The sequence below is a fragment of the Urtica dioica genome, chromosome 5 (genome assembly GCF_054948205.1).
Source record: "Urtica dioica subsp. dioica isolate 48M chromosome 5, U.dioica_male_clone48M_v1_H2, whole genome shotgun sequence".
In the NCBI taxonomy this organism is placed as follows: domain Eukaryota; kingdom Viridiplantae; phylum Streptophyta; class Magnoliopsida; order Rosales; family Urticaceae; genus Urtica; species Urtica dioica.
This window is the reverse complement of record NC_142760.1, coordinates 1,194,680-1,216,913: the sequence shown is the minus strand read 5'-3', so window position 1 is coordinate 1,216,913 and position 22,234 is coordinate 1,194,680. Positions and strand designations below refer to the sequence as shown.

Below are 22,234 nucleotides of genomic sequence, written 5' to 3'. Positions count from 1 at the left end.
ATTTTAGTAGTTAGATAAATTTTGGCTATTTTACAAATTCATTAATTTCAATTTTCAATTTCCCTTATAGCAAAAGTCCTATTTATGAATTAAATGATCCGAAACCATAAAAAATTGAGATTTTCAAATAATTTGATCATTCCCTTCAGAAAAAGAAATACATTAATTTGATAATTTAACTATTGATCTAACAACTGTTCATGCATACGTTATAGATTTTCTCACACATGAAGTGCCAATACACCATTGTGAATGTAGAAGTGCGGATCGTTTTAAAAAAAATTATTTCATCAACCCTTCTCATTCTTTGTCCTTTTAATTTTTAAAATAGTGTTCATTTGTTCTTTTTGATTTCATCATTTAATTTTATTCTGTTTAATATTATTATTATTTTTCGCCTATGCTTGCACTAAATTTTATATGCACTATCGTCATTACAAAACAGACTAGCCTAAATAGGGTTCCATTTCCCACACGTGAAGAATTACAATATTAGTTGCATCATAGGCCAATAGAGATCCAGCCCAATAGTATTTAAAGCCTCTTAATAGTTTAATTGGCCTGTTTTTCGTTTGTCGGAATTCAACAAATATCCTATTTAAAGATGGTTATTCTTAGAATATATCCATTTTCAAACTAAATATTTCGTTTTTTTTTTCAGGCGATTTTTCCGTTATTCTAAATGAAATTATAAACGGAGACAAAAAAAAAACGCATACAATAAAAATATAAGTCAAATACAACTGTAAATATACTATCTGAAATATATATATATATATATATATATATATATATATATATATATATATATACTAGATAGTAACACTTGCTACGCACGTGGTTATTATAGTTTTATTTGAAAAGGAAGAACTTAAAATTATTCAGTTTTTCTAAACTAACAGACATTAAAGAGAAAATAAGAATTATAAAGCAAGTATCGTATTCACAAACAAATAAATAAAACTAATAATTCCCATAGTTTTTCAATCAACACACGCAATCCTAAAACGCAAAGATGTGAGAGAAAAAAAAAAGAAAAGTATAGAAAATGCATGATGTTCTTTTAAAATAAAATAAAAAATAGTTCAATCAAAGTCTAGGTTTTTTGTTGGAGCTAGAAGTTCCGGGGGAGAGATCATCATCTTTGTTCTCCAATTCTTGGTCGATACAATTAAGCTCGGAGAGCTTGTAAACTTGGCTAACGGTGAGTTGGTGTTGCATTCCTCTTGAATTTACAAATCGCGTGTCTTGAACATAGAACGCTTTAGTGATAGCTTCTCTCGCCTTGAATATTGGTTTCAAGGAATCTTTTTGCGTACCCTGTTTTAGCAAATGTGATTTAGTTTTGTAAATTATTCAAAATAATTTAGATAAGCAATACACATATCCATTTATTGATTAACCTGCTCCAAAATTTTGGATATTTGTGAAGCCTTGCATGAAAAGATCTTTTCAGCAGTATAACCAAAGCACGTAGCTTCGAATTTCTCTGAGCCATCCGTCAAAATGAACTGAATCCTTAACCTACAAAGTACTTACACGCATGTGAGAGATATTGTTTCAAATTTTGAGCTCAACGATTAAAAAATTCTATGCATAGCACATACCACGGCACGACTTTGCTCTTTTCAGTTCCACAATTTTTGCATGTGAAACGTTTATTGATCGGGAAGTTGGTTCCTTTCTTGCAATTCGAACATGCATTGTAGTAGAAACGTTGTTCATAATTTACGACCGACGCCGTCGCTTTGACCCAATAATTTCCAGATTTATTCACCTACTCAAGTTTGAACTTTTAGACAATGAAAATTTTAATTTAACAAATAGAACGTAATAGTTTCATACCTTCATCTTGGTATTTATGAATTCAGCAAGTAGCAACAAATCTTTTTCTTTGGGTGGTGGTATAGGTTGCGTCGTTGGGTTCTTTTTTTGTTCTTTATTCTGTAGCATTTTCCACAAGTGGGCTTGCTTTTTCTGTAGCACTTTCTTCACCATTGGCCCAACCCATCTTGTGTTTCGAAAGAATTCTCTAAAATGACTTTCTTCTCTACTACATATATGTTTGGTGCGAGTCTCATCTCTGTCAAAATTTGTCTAACGAGGACGAAAACAGATCGTTTCATAGATTGATTCTCCTTGATGTACTCCGAAAGAAGGTATGATGTGATTGGTTGATCTCCAATGAACTCTCTTCTTCAAGCGCCAAAATGTTAATGACAAATAAATGGAACGACATGAAAAAACAGCACATGGTTAGAGGCAGGGACGGACCCTATGGTCAAACGTGAGCTAATGGTGGTAGCTTTCTCTGTCTTGTCATCCTTGTCTTGTTGGAAAGAGGGTTCTGACTCTCATCATCTAAAAACAGAGAATAAATGAGCTAGGGGAGCAGAGGGTTATCTTATCTTTTGACGCACTTTCCGAAGAAGAAGCATTATATTAGTATGTTCGTTGGAGTGGGAGTCTCATCTCATTTCTAATAAATGGTAGAAAGCAAAAACTAGGGTTTCTCTAATGAAAATTCAAAAATTTGCAGAGCAAAGAGGCGAAGAAGAATTTGCGATGGACATCGAGTCAATAATGATTCAACAAATTGCGATTCTACGGTGAAGATGACGAAGAAGACGAAACTTGCGTTACAAACTTGTATGTATGTATATATATATATATATATATATATATATATATATATATATATAGAGAGAGAGAGAGAGAGAGAGAGAGAGAGATCCAAAACTTTTGAGTATTTGTTGGGGGTTATATTAGCAATATGCAAACGCTAGTTGTGTAAGTGGACTATTTTTTTTTTTTTTTTTTAAATAAACTAATAGTCCGGCTGTACTTTTAAAAAAGGTGATTTGTTTGGACTAATTATTTAGCCCGCCCTTGTTTTAGTTGTTGATCTTAATGTTCATTTTCCTATTACGTTGTGAAACTTGTAATTGTGTTACAAACTTGGAGCAATGTCAATGATTGGTAAAAAAAAAAAAAAACAATACAATTGAGTAATCCCGAAGCCTTGTGTTTTCTCTCATTGATTTTTCAAATTATTTTTCATTTCTTTTACAAATCTCAAAAACTATATATATTTATATTAATCTTCTAGGTTTTAATTCGCATTTGCCACTTGACATTTCTTTACATTTTTATTCTCAGTTTTGCTTACTTGTACTCATAACGATAGCTGGACGATTGTACAATTTAGGCGTGATCTATTTGCCACTTCTATTTATTTTAAAATGAGCCTTCATATTCTTTGTACTCTCGACTCTAAAATCCCACACCCCTAATGTATTTGTTTTCACCGATATTATTTCATATGAAATATTATACTCGTTGTGAAATATTATACAAAACAAAATTTTAAGCTTCAAAAAGTGAACAAATATGGTAAAAAAAAAAGTAGTATTAAGACATAAGAAAGACAAATTGCACCTAAGTTATATATTGAAATTTGTAACTAACTAAGTCATTATAAACTTAGCGTTTGAGATATAGCCAACGTTTGGATATTTTAAGAAAAATAGTCAAACAGATGAGCTGACACTTGAATAACCCATGTGAATTTTCCATTTTGTCCTTTGTTTAAAGCATTTTTTTTTGGCATAGTTCGTCACACTCCTCTCATATGAACTCGAAATTGAGTGATTCCAAATCCCATGGATTCGTGGCTAGGAGAGCTTCAAAAATAGACTCATTGTCATTAATTTTCGATTTTTTAAATTATTTACATTTTTTTTTTGTTAATTATAGCATGTTTAATGATGATATTTAAATCAAATATAATTTTCATTGACTATTTTCCTAAGCGTTTGCAAACGTTGGCAAGATCTCAATTTTATAGTTTAGTTTTGGCTACAAATCTACAACGCCCTTAAATATTTAAATCAAACATGCACATTTGTATACAATGTTTTTTGACGTAATTAAATACAATATTTTTCATAATGCAATTTGATATATTCAAATACAATATGTATAATAATTTAATGTTATAGCTAACTACATGATTGGTGTGTTATTCAAATACAATATATATTAGTTAAGATACTACAAAAATAAAGTGAAGGCTAAATTGTAAAAATAAAATAAAATATTAAAAAGTAAGAATTGTTATAAAAAAAAAAGAGAGAATTTTAGGTATAGACCCCATCGACAATTTTCGTTCGAGATTTTTGGTTGCTCTTATCGTATAGAGGTAAAAAGAGTGAGACTCATCGGTTTACTGTAGAGTCATTGAAGGTTACACATGAAGCCCACATTGTTGGACATACATGTCAGTTCAAGGTTGCATTTAAAATACAAAAAAATTAGGTAAATAGTCAACTAAAACATTTGGAATTGGTATATAGCAACCGTTTTATAAATCTTAAGTAAATGGTCATAAAGATGACGTGACCTAATAATTGAAAGTGGCGATTTACCTAACATTAACGTATAAAAATATACGAAAGTGACTATTTACCTAAGACGAAATGTTGGTTATTTAGTAATGTCAAACTGTAAATGTGACTATTTACCTAATGGACCCTTTAAAATATCATTGTTAGGCACGAATCGCACTCTAAATATGCAGTCACATACCCATGTTGGGCATATTGCATCCGGATTGGGAATTTCTAGGGTCGAAAGAGGTCATCAATATTTCGAGTGTTCTCTTTTTTTTTTTTGGGAAGGCCGTTGTTTATCTAAAAAAAAGGTAATAAAATTAGAAGCCAAAACTATTATGCCTCATAAGAGGTTCGAAATTGAAGGACAAGATCAAGGGTCCTTCTTATCATGGTGTATATATTGAATGAAGATTGGATAATTGTTTGCCTTGGCCTTTAGATTGATAGTTCAATCTTCTTTGATCCATTAAAATAAACCCAAATAATCTAAGTAGACTTATATAAACATGTGTGTGTGTTTTTTTTTTTTTTTTTTTTTTTTTTATGTTTTGAATAGTTTCCATAATTTCTATTTGATTAAATTATAATGTATGCTATTTTATTTTTATTTTTTAGTTTCATAGGATTGTTGAGGATTTCAAGCTTGAACACCAAGGTGTCCGAAGTAGTGGACATACTTCATAGATTAAAACTTTAGTTAGACATCCTAAACAACTTGGCGATATGAAGTGCGTACATTACATTTTACTTAACATGCGTGATATTATCAATATACATTCTTTGTAAAAAACTTGGACTTTCTACAATGGTACGAAATTGTTCTAGTCACTTCTACACGGTACAAAACCGTTGCAGAAACTTTCTACAATATTTTTTTTTTCCATTTTTAGAATCTAATTTTTTTTTTTGTAGTAGCGAACTAATACTAAGTACGTGTATATATATTTATTTATAATGTAATTTAAATTATCTATAATGTAATTCAATTCTTTTTAATACGATATTTATTACGTAATTAAAAATATTTCAATTAAATTTATATATGTTATTAGATATATTAATGTACAATTTATTATATAATATAATGACTGAAAAAATATAATTTATTTCAAGTACACTGTATTATTTAAATTACTGAAGAACATATCTCGTTCGACGATAACATGTGCATGAAGGCTCAAGTTCATGTTTGGTTTAATATCATCGAGTTTAAAATCAACAACAATGTGGTGACTGTGAAAGTGCCGTAGAAGAAATATTGTATCTATCTCTGCCTTGATATATGAGATGTTGTGTCTTTAATTTTTTATTATAATTTATTTTTCGCTAGAAATTCATCAATAAAACCATAGCGTTCAAAATAGTAAGACATGAATTGGAATAAACAACTAAGGCAAAATGCACTTACTAAAATTATAACAAAGATGGTTCATCTCCACTCTAATCTGGTTTGTTCCTTTTCTTCCCTCGACAACAGGGGCAAGAGCATCCGCAGATGCAGCTTCCTCAATCTGTTTAGCCTTTTATACTAAAGTACCCATTGAACCTAGGATGACACTGGCCCGATGGCGGTTAACTCAGCCATGGCGACCAGAATTTGTGTCCCCTCTTCGTTGACATCCTAAGCATATTTCTTTGCTTTCTGAGACTCTGTGACGCATTCTTCATATTTCTCGCACGAATCAGATTGCAGATCCTTTAAAATGCTGATGTTCGGATCCCTCTTTTTTAGCATCTTCGGTAATTGACATGATGATTTCCCAAGCCACGTTGAACCCATCTTGAGACTTGCAATGCCTCATGACTTTAGTAATTACTTATTTATTAATGTTTCAATTTATTTTAGGCTTTAAGGACTGGGGGAGAGAATATGTTAGTAGCAGTGACACGAATGATGAGTGATCGACCATCTGAGGGGAACGATCAACTTCTAGTGAAATTTTAAATGTGTTTTTAGACATATTACTTTTAAAGTCAATATCTAACATACTATAATAAATCAAAATTGTCTATAATGTATATACTTTTTTTTAATATAATATTTATAACGTAATTAGAAACATTTCGATTAATTTATGTAAGGTATTAGCTATTTTTCATATACGATTTATCAGAGAATATAATGTATGACAACACATAGTTTATTTTAAGTACACTGTATAATTTAAGATACCGAAGAACATACCTCGCTCGATGATAACAAGCGCATGAAGGCTCAAGTTCATGTTTAGTTTAATACAATAGAGTTTACAATCAACAACAACGTGGTGACTGTGAAAGTGCCATGGAAGAAATATTGTCTCTACCACGGCCTTGATAGATGAGATGTTGTTTCTTCTACAATTGTTACTCTTATTAGCAGCCGAATGACTTTAGGAGTCACTCACAATGGAAATCCTCTTGCTCTTTCAGAATAAAGTGTTTATTAATTTTTTGTTTCATCTTGTTTAACTTAATTATAACTTATTTATTAATGTTTCAATTGCTTTTAGGCTTTAAGGACTGGGTGAGAGAATCTTCCAGTAGCAAGAATGGTGAAGCAAATGATGAGTGACCAACCATATGAGGGGAACGATAAAGTTCTAGTATAATTTTAAAGTGTGTTTTATGACAAGTTACATTTAAAGTCAATATCTAGTATAATTTCAATTATGTTTACAAGGATGTTTCTACTAGACTATGAGTTTGAAATTCTAAAATGTTAAATTTCTTTGATTGACTTGTTTGAATGAGCTAGTAAAATACATATTAAGGATTATCGAAAATGTGTGATGATTTTTTTTTATTTTCTTCAGTTCCATTCTTATGCTACAAGATTAACCGTAGAATACACATTTATAATGTAAATGAAATTTTTTGAATAAAATATATAAAATAATGGATTAGTTATATTCATGTACCATTTATTATATAATATAATGTATAACAACATAAAATTAATTTCAAGTACCCTGTATAATTTAACATACTGAAAACCATAAAGTCTAAGCTAAAAAATATATATATTATATTTAAATGGTAAAAGTTGTTTGCAAATAAAAGAAAAATCTTGCATTTATGTTCAAAGTTCATGATATTTGAGAAATTTGTTTTGTAGAGTATATATTAAAAATAAGCTAAAACTCACACACAAAAAAAAGGTAAAAAATTATAGCAAGTACGAGACACGCAGTCAAAAAACCGTTCATCATCTTCCACGCATCACGCTGACGAACAGAGAGAAGAGCATAATCTCGCTCTCGAAAATTCGTTCAGATATTTCTCCACCAACTTATAGAATCCATTATGGCATAAAATTTCAACTTTCAAAGCAAAAAAAAAAAAGAAAAAAAAGAAGCACTTCATATTTAAAAAAAAATTAAAAATTAAACAAATTACCTCCAAACTATCCTATATCTTAGTAATCTCCATAAATCCGAATCTCTTTCTTATGACTGGGTAACTCGCTCTTATAACAAAATGTGTTTTGTAGACTATATTAAAAACAAGTTAAAACTCAAACAAAAAAAGGTAAAAAAAAAAAAAATTAAGGATTATGTAAATGTGTGATGATTTTTTTTTTCTTTTCGGTTCCATTTTTATGCTACAAAATTAACCGTAGAATACATATTTATAATGTAATTGAAAATATTTAAATAAAATATTAATAAAAAGGTTATATGTATTTTCATGTATGATTTACTATATAATGTAGTGTATGACAACATATAGTTAATTTCAAGTATAATGTATAATTTAACATACCAAAAACATACATGTTCAAACTTCATAACATTTGATAAAATCTTCATAACAGTACGATTTGTAATCGAGGTGGCTTAATGGTGAATATAATGGTTGAAACGTTATAACGTTATGTAACCATAGCCATTAACGTACACTAGTTACATTGTCGAGTATCAATGCTAGAGCATGTAACTGAAGCCATAATCTCCTATAAAAGGAGGTCGAATTCTCTCATTCGAACAAACCAAAGTTCATACTTATAAGCTATCCTCTTCCTCAAGAAATTGTTTTTTTTGTTTTTCCTTTATAATTCGGTGGTAATTTTTGGCAGTGTGGTTCTAGTTGGCCGGAGACGTTCATTGTAGCGCACCTGTCGTCTCGTTGTCGTTGTATCATGGGAGGCTTTCGATCACGAATTCCAGCACCCGTAAGAGAGACCGATAAAAAGCTTAAGAAAATCGTTCTACGGACCTCGAAGTTTTCTCTCTTTTTGTTTTGCTATAATGCTTAAGTTTTATCCAATTTTTATTTTATTTTCTTATCTTTTCTTTCATAGTATTATTGTTTATTATTATTTTATAAGAAATTACACCAACTAAGCCTTCAAACGTGCGAATTTAAATATAGCTAAAGTTTAGAAAGCATTAAATATATAGCCATCAGAGTGACGCGGCAGAGAATTTATACCTTTAATACCCTCATTAATTAGTTTAATAAAATTTATTTAAAAAAAAAAAAAATTATTTTCAAAATCCTTAATTATGAGGATATCTCTCTCTAAACAATTCACATCTTAGAGAACTACATGAAAGCATATAAAATCAATAGTGTTTTCAATTTCTTTTCATATTCTTAATAGCATACAAGTATCAATGAGGACTCTCCATATGGTATACCACGATTCTCAAGGAGACCTGGTAAGGCTACTTTATCGTTCTTAAATTTGTAGTTACTTTTTCTCAATCACCCTTATTTATAACGCGAGAAATCTCATGAATCTCTTCATTGTTATTTTTTAGAGAGAAATATCAGGCCTTATATTTCTCATTAAAAAATAATATTGAACAGGTGCACACCAAGATATTTTTTTTGCCACACCCCATTAATTCCACCTTAATCATTATGAGGAGATTCGATCGTTGTCGATCGCAGAGTTGCAGCCTTGGATGAACAAAGACAGCATCGTGAAATCCACATTCGTTAATTAACATTAATAGGAATTGATTTTGTATAGTTTCAAGTTTTATACTTTGAATTATCAATAAAATTTTGTGAATTATCGTCATTATGCCTTGATTTTGTATGGTTTCATATTTTTTATTTTTTAATCATTAGTAAATTATCGTTAATAAATTTATGTGTTTTCAGATTTTGGTGCTTTAACAATTCTAATTTTTTTTTATGAAAAAGATATTTTGTAACGATTTTGTTTTTGAAATTTGAGAAATATTTAATTGCGTGTATTCAGAGAAGCAATTACTTAATTTATGGGTTTCTAATTACTTTCCATATTTTTAAATTTATGTAAATAAACAATTAAGGGCATTTTGATAAAAAGACTAACATGTCATGGCTAGTTAACTAAAATTTTCAAAACGTTGGCTATATTAAAATGGGATTATTCCTATTCTATGACCTCCACAATGATTTTGGACCAAAATCAAATAAGTTCAATTTAATCCTAAACTATGACTATCTATTTTCTTTAAGTACAAAAATACCCTCAATAACTCACTGTGACTTTTTATTGACATTAATACAAATAAGTTCCAATGTTTATTGACATTAATTTAAATAAATAAAAAAGAAGACCAAACAAAATCCATAACAACTCAGTTACACACGGCAAAAAAAAAAAACAGCATACACGGTCAAGTCTCACTGCCAAGTCCAAAACACGTCCAAAAATCAGCAAATCCATGGTAAATTCATCCAAAATTCGAAAACAGCCCAAATCAACAATCCCAAGCATAATTCCAAACACAAAATCGACTCACAATATCAACAATTCTCAAGATTATCAAAACCCCCAATTTCTAATTAACATACCCTGATTTTTCGGCCAAAATAATCAAAATAATCTCCGACGCTGAAGCTCCTGGGAACGACGGTCATGGCCGCCGAAGAGCAGCCCATGGCCATCCCGGCTACGGCGACCTCGAAGTGTCCGCCGGAACAGCCCGCCATGGATTCCACGTAGAATTTATGTGGTTTTTAAAGTTAAAAAATCAAAGAAAAAACGATTCTCGGGATTCTGGATAATTTTGAAAAGTTTCTGAATATTTCTGGGTTTTCGTTGAAGATTTATTGACGTTGATGTCAATAAAAATGCATATTTATTGACATCAATGTCAATAAATCTTCAAATGAATTTTCCAGAATCGTTGAAGATAAATCTTCAACGAAAACCCAGAAACGTTGAAGAGTTATTGACATTAATGTCAATAAGAATGCATATTTATTGACATTAATGTCAATAAATCTTCAACGTTTCTGGGTTTTCGTTGAAGATTTGATTCTGGATAATTTTGAAAAGTTTCTGAAAATTTCTGGGTTTTCGTTGAAGATTTATTTACATTAATGTCAATAAAAATGCATATTTATTGACATCAATGTCAATAAATCTTCAACGAAAACCCAGAAATTTTCAGATTTTTCTTACCCAATTCCTGTGAAATTCACTATCCTCGGTGGGTTCTCTTCCTTTCCCGGCGTTCGCTTCCCGGTCGGTCTCCACGGCGACGCGCGGCGTTCTCGTCTCCTCGGTGGGTTCTCTTCCTCTTCCTCCGCGAGCTCAACTCCGTCTCACTCTCACTCTCTCTCTCTCTCTCTCTCCCGAATTCTCGTTCTTCTTCTTCCTCGCTCAACTCGGCGACAAACCACGAGAACCCCAAACTAATTTTAGGGGTTTGAAACCCCCGTGATAAGCCTCGACGGAGTTCTTCTTCTTTTGGACGCAAGAGAGAGAGAGAGAGAGAGAGAGAGAGAGAGAGAGAGAGAGAGAGAGATTTTGAACGAAGAAGAAGAAGAAAAGAAACGCAGAAGAAGAAAAGAAATAAAGGATAAAAAAAGCAATGAGAAAAAATTGAAAGAAATAAAAGGATAAAAACGTAATTGTATAAAAAAGCAAGTCATGTTTTTGGATTAAAGTAGAGATATTGGATTTTGGTCCAAAACTATTGTGAAAGTCATAGTTTAGGAATAATCCCTATTAAAATTACAACATTTCAAAAATGGCTATTTGGTTAGAGTGCCCTTATTTTATTAGTTATCGAAAATTAATTATTTTTGCATATTGCTTAGGGTGTTGGACAAGAATATTAGTAGTTGGGAAGATTTTTTTTTTACAAAAATCAATCAAAACCATAATCATGAAAAACTATTAGTGGGTCAAGTGTTAAGTGTCCATGTTTTCTTTGAGCTTTATTTTGTCTCATTTATCTTATCTTCTCTCTCTTTTCTCCATGTCTCTCTCTCTCTCTCTCATGTACACTCAAAATTATGATTATTGGTTCAGACTCTCACGGCCAACTCCATCGCGGACTTTGCCACTACAACCTCCTTCTTGCTCTGAGCTCAGTCATTTTTTTACTTACAGGATTTGTTGACAAACAAGTCAACAAATTCTTATATTTGTTGACATACAAGTCAACAAGTATCAGAATTTGGTGGCTTATCCATATTTTTGTCTTGTGTGTCAACAAATCCAACGTTTATTGATTTGTATGTCAGCAAATCTAGTTTTTGTTCACATACACGATAAGAATTGCGTATCATGCGTCTTTTGTCTTTAGGTGGGTGATGATTTTGTGTTATACTTGCTGACATGAAATTTCTCGAGGTCAACTATCACTATTTATAATATTAGATTTCACTTTAAAAATGGGTTTGAATTATTGTCTTTGGAAATGTAGATTGTGAAATAATAATATTAATAATGATGATGATGATGATATGAATATTGATAACAATAATACCAGTTGGGTGTCACTTACCAAAATCAACCAAAACTCCAAATTTGACACATCTATTACTAACTCACATGTGCAAAGATTATTATGCCTTTCTTCTTTTCCATCAATCTCTATTAGCTCTAAAAAAAAAACCTAAACAAATTACGTCTCAAATAAGAAATCCTTCGTTCCGTCACTCCACATCTACAACCTCGGTTCTCTTCACTATCATGCCGCCACACTCACTGCGCTCTCATTCTTCACCTCCAATGGAATCTCACTCTCTTTCAACCTCGTCTCCATTGGGGAATCAACGACCTCACCGTCCACTTGTCCGGTGCGGTGGTGCTCACCATCGGCTGCGATGAGTGCCTCGAGAAAATTCGAAGCTATCATCGACGCAATGAGCACGCTCAGAGCTGGAGTTCTGGGGCTCGGAGGGTCGAGGAGTTAGAGCTTTGAGATTCGAGGATCAAGTTATGCTTTGATCTTGGAAAAATGCTCGCCTCAGGCTCGTTGCTCCGATGGCCATTGCATCGCCGCCGGTACACACAATAATTGATTGTGATGTATTTTAAGTCCTTTTTCGCTTTATTAATGTATGTGTTATTATTTCATCGTATTTGACAATGTCAAGTACATTTGGACATCTTCTCAATTAAATAGAGATCATGTCATTTATACAAATCAAAGGAGACAAAGAATTAATCCATCAATCCATTTTGTTTGAGGTCTGGGATTTTCAGCCTTGTAACTCTTCGAATCTTATTTCTATGTGTGAAACAACAACCTTAATATGTTATTTTTATTTTTCCTCTTATTTTTATGTGATTGCTCTGGCCTTTTGTTTGCTTAGAACACAAGATGATATTATTTTCGTTGCATTTAGTCAATGTGTTTGATAAGAGAAGTTCGCGTACTAGTAATCAAAGTTATTTTGTTTGTTTGAAAAGGTATATATAGACCACGTTCATTTTTTTTTTTTTTTTTTTGTATTTGGAATGTGATATCTGATTTGTATCATTGTGATTAAATTAGGCAGTTGTTAACGCCTACAAGGACAAACCTTGAAACGAGAAGTATGCTTTCAAGATAGTCTTCTCCGGTCAGAGATTCAAAGCCGCCGAGTCTCCCCGTCCCGGCTCCGCCGCTACCATCGACCCATTTTCCTCGGGTGACATGAGTCGACACTCTGAAGCCGATAACAATCTCTTTCTTTTTTTGATTCACAATCTTTTTATGATTCTGTGGATTTTTTGGTCGGTTTTAGATTGAATGAAGAGATGATTGAGACATTATTTGTATTTGTTGTACTGAATTTGGTTATATTTTCTTGTTTTTTTGTTTTTTTTATGAAATAGGAAGTCTGGATTGCTATATGAGTAGAAAAAGTTTGAGATTGAAAGTTTTGAGAGTAATCGATAAGATTTCGCGACCGATCGATTACGAAAATCAAGATTTTGGGATAGATCGGTCACAAAATCGGAGAATGAAATTAGAGATCGATCACGAAATTGGAGATCGGTTATGTCCAATTTCGTGACCGATCTGTCACGAAATTAAATTTTGTGACAGATATGTCACGAAATTCATGATCGATCTCCAATTTCGTGACCGATCTATCACAAAATTCTCCGATTTGGTGACTAATTGATCACAGAATTTTGAATTTCGTAAACAAATAATAGTTTTTAACGATACAAATTGCGAGCACTAGGCTCAAATTTTTATTTATACATGCAAGTGTCATCTACACAAATGCAAACAAACCATTTAAGGACATCTATTGGATGGAAATCCAATAAATTCATGATAAGGTCAACATGAGCTTTTCTCAATCAGAATAACTATCATTACGTTGGCCTCGAGCGTCCATTTATATACAACAAAGTTGTTGCACTCACGGTATGGTTCATTGTTTTACGAAAAGGCTTGGAAAAAAAAATCAATTTCATCCACAAAACCACAATTGTACCATAAGAGGAACCCAAATACCATGTCCAGAAGAGAAGAACCGCAAGAGTCCTAATTAGGAATATCATATAACAACTTAGAGTTGTCTTAGATGATTATACTTCCAAAGATATTTAAGCTTATTACAAAATGGAACCAATGCTCTCAATTTTCAATAGCGCCAACACCATTATGTGTCCAAGTTCATAGATTGACAGTTCAAGACTCATCCAACACCTCATCCCAACGGCATAACAAGTATCGAACTCAAAATTCAATCCCCGTTTTTTGGACTTCTCAACATGTATTTATACTAGTGACTATTAAGTACATAATCTCGTTCATCTCATAATAATAACAACTATATCATGTAACACTCTCATTAATTTCGTCTGTTACTTCAATATGGCATGATTTGAATCCGATCCATTTACTTCGGGTTGATGTGGGCCAAGTCCGGTTGATTTTTTATTTCCTTTGGTTGATTCTTCTTCTTGCGAGTTATGGGCAAAGCTTCTTATATGAAGCCCATTTTTTTTGTTGTTTCTCATCAATATGGATTCATAGACTCGCATTTTAGACACGAGTCAACTTGCATCTGATTAGGAATTAGACATGAATTTTGGGACTTTAGATGGGAGTTTCCTCGTCTTCAAAGTCTCTTTTTGCTGTAGTGTGAAAAAAATCGTGATCCCATGAACTTGTAGCCAAGTATGTGAAGAAGAAATTACTTGTCTTTGAAGCGCCTTCCGAATCAACCTTCTTTAGGATCAAGAGATTCTTATCAAAGTGAAAGGGTTCATCAATGAGGATCCAATCATTGTCGCTCGAGTGTCTAAAGTCAAAGAGGGATTTTATCGCCGAGATTTGATTGATATGTTCGATCATGTCTTCCATCGAAACAAAACGAAGATTCCGTAATCTAGCATATGAAAACTCTCTAAGCCTCTAAAAAGGGGAAAAAAAAAGAAGTTTTAGTCTGAATCTATTATCTTCTAAATAATTTGTTCATCTATCTCGTTCCATCCTACTTAAAAGGGTCTAAGAGGGTAACATACAAATAAAATAAAGATTAAAAAATTAAGACAAAATATTTAATAAAATATAATTAGAATAAATAAGACAAGAGGCCTCCGGATTGCCGACCGAATCTATTTCGAGTCAAACTCTAAGGAGAATATGTCATTTTTCCATTGAGATTTTCTGATTCTCTCTCAGAATCATCTCGGCGTTACACGTGTCACTGATCTCTGGTTGGATCGAAAACCCTTCTAATCTCGGAAACGCATTTGATTCTATATTTATCAACACGGAAAGAAAGCTCGGTTCAGCAGATCAAAGCTGTTCTTCACACGAGTGAATGTGTGTGGCTCTAATTCCATCTCTGAATCCATACCAATCGAGAACTTCCAGATCTGTGGCTAGAACAGCATTGTCAAAAGAAAGAATCAAGGTATTTTCTGAATTCCTTCTCCTCTCTGGCCTTAGATTTGTTCGATTCTCTGATCTGTTTGAAACGCATTGATCGATTTAAGGTCGATCCGAAACAATGGCGGTGATCGACGGCGAAACCAGAAACGGAGAGGCCGACAAGGCGGCGGAGAAGCCGTTCCGGATCTTCGTCGGTTACGATTCCCGCGAAGACCTCGCGTACGAGGTGTGCCGTCACTCGATCCTGAAGCGGTCGTCGATTCCGGTGGAGATCGTTCCGATCAAGCAGTCGGATCTGAGGAAGGACGGTCTGTACTGGCGCGAGAGGGGACAATTGGAGAGCACGGAGTTCTCTTTCTCTCGCTTCCTGACTCCGAAGCTCGCCGATTACCAAGGCTGGGCTATGTTCGTCGACTGCGATTTCCTCTACCTCGCGGACATCAAGGAGCTCCGAGATCTGATCGACGATCGGTACGCCGTGATGTGCGTTCAACACGATTACGCGCCCAAAGAGGCGACGAAGATGGACGGTGCGGTTCAGACGGTGTATCCGAGGAAGAACTGGTCGTCGATGGTGCTCTACAACTGTGGACACCCGAAGAACAGAGTCCTGACTCCGGCGGCGGTGAACTCCGAGTCCGGCGCGTTCCTCCACCGATTCCAGTGGCTCGACGACTCCGAGATCGGATCTGTACCTTTCGTCTGGAACTTTCTCGAGGGACACAACAAGGCCGTGGAAGGAGATCCGGACACGTCGCCCAAGGCCGTGCACTTCACGCGCGGAGGGCCGTGGTTCGAGGCGTGGAAGCACTGCGAGTTCGCCGACCTCTGGTTGGCGGAAATGGAGGATTACTTGAAATCCAAAAAGTGAGTATTTTTTTCTTCCTCTTTGGTGAAAATCGGTGTGTTTCGATATCGATTCTTGTTGTACTTAATTCTTTTCGTGTATGAGCTTATGTTATAGTAATACGTCATTGTTTGGTTTGTTGGTGGTGACTCTGATTCTTATATGTTAGTAATGAATGAGACAAGAAAAAAGCATAGTAAGTGTACTCTAATATTGTTGGACTTCTATGAATGCATAATTGAATTTCAGCTTCAAAATCTTATTTGTGTAATAATTTGGTGTTTGCATTGCTCTGATATAATGGTTGTTTGGGAAGATTGAAGATGGAACAGAGAATTTGGCGTTATTTCAACTTGAAGCTAAGAGTGTAATTTTAAGAAGAGTATTTGTTTCTTTAGGCTATTTTTTTTTAAATGAGTTTTTTTAAATGAGTTTTGCAAGAGTACTAAATACAATTACAAGGTCTAGGAATAAAAGCTAAATTCAAGTCATTGAACATAGCCAACAATCGAAGACTATCAAGCACTCCTTCGAAGATCGCAAGAGCTTTGACCAGTGGCTTCGAGTGGTTGGCTCATTAAAAAAAAAAGAAACTTGAGAGGCTAGTTTGACCTCCGAAACATTTGCCTTCCAAAACTCTGTCAAAATCGCCTAAAATTCTCCCACAAAGCATGTTTACTTTGATCGTCTCGTTGAGAGATTTTAATTTGTAACAAAAATGTTAGAATTAGAGGTCTATACTATACCACGAGTTATGTATTTTTTTTTATAAAAATTTACGAGGAAATTAAATCGAGATTTATTTAATTTACTAAAAACTGAAATGATCCAAATCTCACGTTTATTAAATCGTTGGTTCAATCCCCACTGCAGCAAAACTGAAACTCTGTGTGGAGGTCGTGGGTTCAATCCCCACTGCAGCAAAGCTGCCTTAAAAAAAAAAAAAAAAAAAATCGTTGCCTCTTTTATATTGACTCCGAAATCAAATAAACAAAAAATTATGAAAATAATCGATGTTTGATAAATTTTAGATAAATAATCACTTTCATATGCAAATTTTACGTAAATAATCAATGTTTGATATATAAAAGTGACTTTTTATCTAAAATTTATGTATAATAATAGTTATTTACCTAAAATTTACTAAACTTGATTATTTAATAATGTCAAACTTAATAGAACCTAAAATAAAATATCGTGCTCGGTAAAATAAAAAGACGTACTTTGTCGAGTATTTAAAACTGCCTCGGAAGAAAAAAATACTGCCACAGAAATTTCTCTCTTCTCACTCGTCTCTCTCTCTCTAGCGATTTTAAGCCGTGTCACTTTTTCTTCTTCTTCTTCTTGTAATGGAAGTCGTAGCTTTCCGATGATCATCAGAAACTCCAGAATCTCCGGCGAGAGCTTCGAGTTTTACCTAACCCCTGGCCTATGGCAGAGCTGCTCAAACCTCCGCGCTCTGAAGCAAGTCCACGCCGCCATGGTGGTCAACGGCTTCGACTCCAGCAACTCCGCTCTCCGGAAATTCATCTTCGCCGCCGCAATAGTCGTCCCCTCCGCCATCGAATACGCCCACAAAGCCTTCCGCTTCATAGCCCGACCGGACTTCTTCATGTGGAACACCATGATCAAGGGCTGTGCCACGTGTACCTCCGCCGCCGGACCGGAAAACGCCGTCCTCCTCTACGCCGAGATGTTCCGTCGCCGCCGCGGACGACGGGGTGGTTTCAGTCCCAGCTTCATCGCTCACCAATACGCCATTAAAGCCTGCGCTGATATCTCGTGGGTCCGGGTTGGTTTGGGACTCCACGGCCGGGTTGTCAAGTTTGGTCTCGCCGGAGACCGGCGCGTGAGAAACTCGCTGATCTACTTCCACTCCCACTCCGGCGAGTTGGGCTGGGCCGGCGAGATATTCGACTCCCGGGACCCGGCGGCCACGGCTTGTCTGATAAAAGGCTTAGCGAAACGGGGCCGAATGGATTTAGCACGGAACGTGTTCGACGAAATGCCTGAACCAACCGTGTTCTGCTTAAACGTCATGATAACGGGCTACGCTGCGAACGGTGATTTAGACTCCGCGAGGCGAGTTTTCGACTCGGCCGCGGAGAAGAACACGGAGACTTGGAACGCTTTGATCGCCGGGTACGTCTCTCGCGGCTCGAATCTCGAAGCTTTGAAGGCCTTCGAGGAGATGAGAAGAGCGAAACGAGAAGACCCGAACGAGGTGACTTTCCTGAGCCTATTGTCGGCTTGTTCAAAGATCGGGTATTTACGAACCGGGAAGTGGGTCCACGGCTGCTTGATGGAATCGACCGCAGGAAATCACAGCCTCCCAATCGGAAACGCCCTCGTCCAAATGTACTCTTCGTGCGGGAGCGTAGAATCCGCGTCACAAGTCTTCCGAGGAATGAAAACGAAAGACACGACGACTTGGAACTCTCTCATGCGAGGCTTATCAAGCCACGGCCGAGCCGAGGAAGTTCACGGGATCTTCGAAGAAATGAACGCCGAGCCCAACGAGATCACGTTCATGGAGATTCTCGTGGCTTGTTGTCACACCGGGCGAGTCGATGATGGGATAGAGCATTTCAACCTCATGAGGACTAAGTTCGGGATTAGACCGAATGTGAGGCACTATAGTTGCTTGGTCGACATGTTTGGGCGGGTCGGGATGTTGGACGAGGCAATGAGGCTCATCGAGACTATGGAGGTCGAGCCCAACGACAAGGTTTGGAGATATTTGGTCAGAGCTTGTCGAGTCCATGGAAACTTAGAGCTCGGGAAGTACGCTAGAGCGCAGTTGCGGAGGATCGAACGGCAATGAAAACCTGCCAATCAATTTTTTTTTTTTTTTTGGGTATACTGTTATATGATCAGGGATTCAGGGTGTTTGTTGTAGTAGTAAAAATAATTAATTATAAAAGGAAGAAAAAAAGAAAAGAAGCAAAGGGGATTACTTTTACTTTCCCCATCATTCTATTTGGAGAAATTGCCTCATTTGCCACCAATTTCATAACATTTTCTCACTTTCCACCAAAAAACTAATTTTTCTCAAAATGGCACCATCTATGTCAACAATGTTGACATCTATTTTTGCCCTTCACTATGAGATGTCAACATTGTTGACATCTCGGTGGTATTTTAGGTCAAATTAGTCTTTTGGTGGAAAGTGGGAAAATGTTATAAAATTGGTGGCTATCTCTTCTATTTGTCAGTTGTAATTAGTTCTAGTCATTGATACATGCTGGGGAAAAATGCCAGTCTTTTCATTTAACAAATTTAATCATGGGATTTTTTTTTTTTTTGCTTGTTTATATAAACTTCTCAAACTAATTAAGTCTCAACACAAAATAGGCAAAGGTCAATTCAACTTATAAAAGAATGAAGTGATAACATAGGCGCTTGCTTAATGGAAAAATACAGTATTAAATAAGAATTTAGATGTATTTATAATTTTACAACATCACTGGCAAAGCTTCAAAACAGTGTAAATCGACGTAAGAATTCCCCTTGAACACTCTCGAGCTTTCATACTTAGCTCAATGATTAAGAAGAGGAAAGAAATACATGATCGAAATATAAATGAACGTAAAATTGCAACGAAGTATGTATTTTATTCAGAACGAAATTTGACAATACACTCGAGGGAACAACCGAGTAAGAATGCTGGTTCGAGGCCGAGAGCTCGAACACATATCATCTCGTTAAAAAAAGAACAAATTCGCCAACAATTACTATACTAAAGAACATATAATTTAGGATCATATATGAATGACAAAAGCATAGGAAGATTCTCCAGAGCCAATGTCAAAATGGTTCCCAGCAGAAATAACAGAAAGAAGGCAAATATTATTTTTCCAATGTACCCCACACCCAATACACCTTGTTTTATATCCCTTATCTGCCCAGAATCCTGCACAAAGTTATTCTAGAAATAAAAAAAAATAAACAAATCAGTAAATCAATTCGATTGATTTAAATCGTAAAAATTACAACTGATGTTGAATCGGTTGTTTGTCCGAACATAAACTAATAATGATTAATTTTTACGACCACCTAGCCATTGTCTACTGACTATTCAGCTTCTTTACGGCATTTTCACCAAACTTGCTTTCTATGGGATATGAGAGAGATATTTGAGCAATAAACTAAATTCTTTGAATAAATATTTTCAAAAAATTTCCACTTCAAAGTCACATACGATATCAAAAGCTCATAAGCCGATACTCGGAAATTTCGAAGTAGAGATGTCTCACCTAAGAGCTTCGCAACATTAAGTTCTACACATTTTTCCGTACCATGTTTGGAAAACTTGGCTAAGAGCTATAATACATAACCAGGTTATAAAATAATAAAAAAAAACCATATTCAATCTCTTCCTCCGTGCTTATTTCTTACTCTTCTACACTTTTTTTATATATATAACTTAATACGTTATAGAATTATGAATGAAGGGTTTTTTTTTTTTTTTTTTTTTTTGACAAGATCAGCAATAGAACAGCAAAAACACATGATAAAGAACAAGAGCTCTTACATCTGCTAAAGCTCTACGATTTCTGATCAGAGGAACGCGATCTTCACTGACTCCAACACCTAACAATGGTGATACAAACAAAAAGTCAATTTCCGGTTTATCACTGGCTATGATCATATACGATCGTGATTACTCGACGAACAATAAATTCACTAACGCATCAACTAAAGAATTGAAAAAAAAAACTTTGTGATTTTACCAGAACAGCGAAGCTCGGTGACGGTCTGCAAAACCCAGGGTTCGCCGTAGCTGACGAGGACCGAATTGGGGCCGAAAGTGATCGGCTCTTCGTTCTCTTTGAAGGCTTCGATGTGAAGAGCTAAAGGAGACTCAGGTTCCGAGCTCAGCTTCCGATTGATGACGGAGACGGCGAAACCTGCCTCGGTCCCGATCGAGAACCGCCTCGTTTTCCCTGAGCTTTTGCATTTCACCTCCAAGAACTGCGCTCAAATTCCCACACATCAGATTCATTAGTATAAACCATCAGAGAGAGAGAGAGAGAGAGAGAGTAATTACAGAAGGACTCGAACTCGGAGTGTGGCTCGGTGATTCGCCTTTTTCCGCCATTAGAGAGAGAAAGAGAGAGAATTGAGGTTCCTATATGCGGTTCGGGAGAGAACGTTTGTGATTCATAAATTGCCCGACCCGACCCGATCAGCACGAATGAATAAAGTGGTGGAAAATTTCCGAGCTATTTCCTTTTGAACCTTTTTTTTTCCCAAAAATATTCTATTTTTTATTCTTATTCCGTGAATATTTTATTTTTTTTAGAATTTTTTCTTTCACGTTTACGGACTATTTTTTTTAAACTGTGTTTTACAGCAGTTTTTTTTAAGTATTTACATTTTCACTTAAAATAACACGGATGTAAATGAGTATACAATGTCGTGTTTGGTTACCCTCTTGAAAAGAATTTTTGACTTTTCAAACTAAAAAAATTGAAAACATAAAACCAAAAAACTGTTTGGTCAGGAATTTACGTTAGCTTTTTTAAAAAATTTTGGAGTTGTTTTTTAAATGTAACAAAGAAAACCAAAAACTGATTAAAGGTGTTTTTTAACTCTCTTTTCTATTTCTCTCTCCCTCTTGCTCGACACTCTTCTTCCTCAGTATCAACAAAAAGAAAAAAAAACAAAGAACGGTCTCAAACAACCGTCCCAGCAGAGAGAGAGTAAGAGAGAGAGAGAGAGACGGCGGGAGTGAAGAGCAAGGAAGCTCGTGGTTGTTCGGTGAGTCTCCGTCGTCTTTCCTTTTCTTCTCTTTTTCTTCGTCTGCCTATTTTATTTTTCTTCATGGTCTCGGTCTGAGCTCGTATTTGGATTTGGTTTTCGTGAAGGGTTCTGGCCGTGGGGCATTTATTCTTGTTTGTGAATTCTCTGAATATCCATGGATCATA

General features: G+C 35.0%; 3 protein-coding genes and 1 pseudogene across 3 annotated transcripts; 2 read left to right on the top strand and 2 right to left on the bottom strand.

The window, feature by feature from the left end:
- Window positions 1-977: 977 nt before the first annotated feature.
- LOC149394716 (uncharacterized) lies at window positions 978-10,307 on the bottom strand. Its single transcript, XM_089615300.1, has 4 exons — window positions 10,170-10,307; window positions 1,608-1,777; window positions 1,404-1,524; window positions 978-1,320 (listed from the first exon to the last, which is right to left on the bottom strand). The coding sequence occupies exons 1-4, from the start codon at window positions 10,305-10,307 to the stop codon at window positions 1,090-1,092; spliced, it is 660 nt and encodes a 219-aa protein (XP_089471426.1). The 3' UTR covers window positions 978-1,089.
- A 4,852-nt stretch (window positions 10,308-15,159) lies between these two features.
- LOC149394715 (protein CDI-like) lies at window positions 15,160-16,563 on the top strand. Its single transcript, XM_089615909.1, has 2 exons — window positions 15,160-15,479; window positions 15,562-16,563. Exon 2 carries the CDS (start codon window positions 15,576-15,578, stop codon window positions 16,326-16,328), a length of 753 nt encoding a protein of 250 aa, XP_089472035.1. The 5' UTR covers window positions 15,160-15,479; window positions 15,562-15,575; the 3' UTR covers window positions 16,329-16,563.
- A 1,110-nt stretch (window positions 16,564-17,673) lies between these two features.
- LOC149394714 (pentatricopeptide repeat-containing protein At5g15300 pseudogene) lies at window positions 17,674-19,128 on the top strand (annotated as a pseudogene).
- A 744-nt stretch (window positions 19,129-19,872) lies between these two features.
- LOC149394713 (maltase-glucoamylase, intestinal protein) lies at window positions 19,873-21,512 on the bottom strand. The gene is made up of 4 exons (XM_089615455.1): window positions 21,355-21,512; window positions 21,038-21,278; window positions 20,839-20,897; window positions 19,873-20,232 (listed from the first exon to the last, which is right to left on the bottom strand). The coding sequence occupies exons 1-4, from the start codon at window positions 21,403-21,405 to the stop codon at window positions 20,044-20,046; spliced, it is 540 nt and encodes a 179-aa protein (XP_089471581.1). The 5' UTR covers window positions 21,406-21,512; the 3' UTR covers window positions 19,873-20,043.
- Window positions 21,513-22,234: the final 722 nt, after the last annotated feature.

Bases quoted from the DNA above. Each gene is read 5' to 3' on its own strand.
- LOC149394715 (XM_089615909.1), top strand. From the start codon at position 15,576: ATGGCGGTGATCGACGGCGAAACCAGAAACGGAGAGGCCGACAAGGCG.
- LOC149394716 (XM_089615300.1), bottom strand. From the start codon at position 10,307: ATGGCGGGCTGTTCCGGCGGACACTTCGAGGTCGCCGTAGCCGGGATG. The intron at 1,778-10,169 runs GTATGTTAATTA...AAACTTGAGTAG, and splicing joins ATTTTGGCCGAAAAATCAGG to GTGAATAAATCTGGAAATTA. The intron at 1,525-1,607 runs GTATGTGCTATG...AGTACTTTGTAG, and splicing joins AAGAGCAAAGTCGTGCCGTG to GTTAAGGATTCAGTTCATTT.
- LOC149394713 (XM_089615455.1), bottom strand. From the start codon at position 21,405: ATGGCGGAAAAAGGCGAATCACCGAGCCACACTCCGAGTTCGAGTCCT. The intron at 20,898-21,037 runs GTAAAATCACAA...CACCATTGTTAG, and splicing joins CACCGAGCTTCGCTGTTCTG to GTGTTGGAGTCAGTGAAGAT. The intron at 20,233-20,838 runs GTAAGAGCTCTT...TTTTATTTCTAG, and splicing joins ATCGTAGAGCTTTAGCAGAT to AATAACTTTGTGCAGGATTC.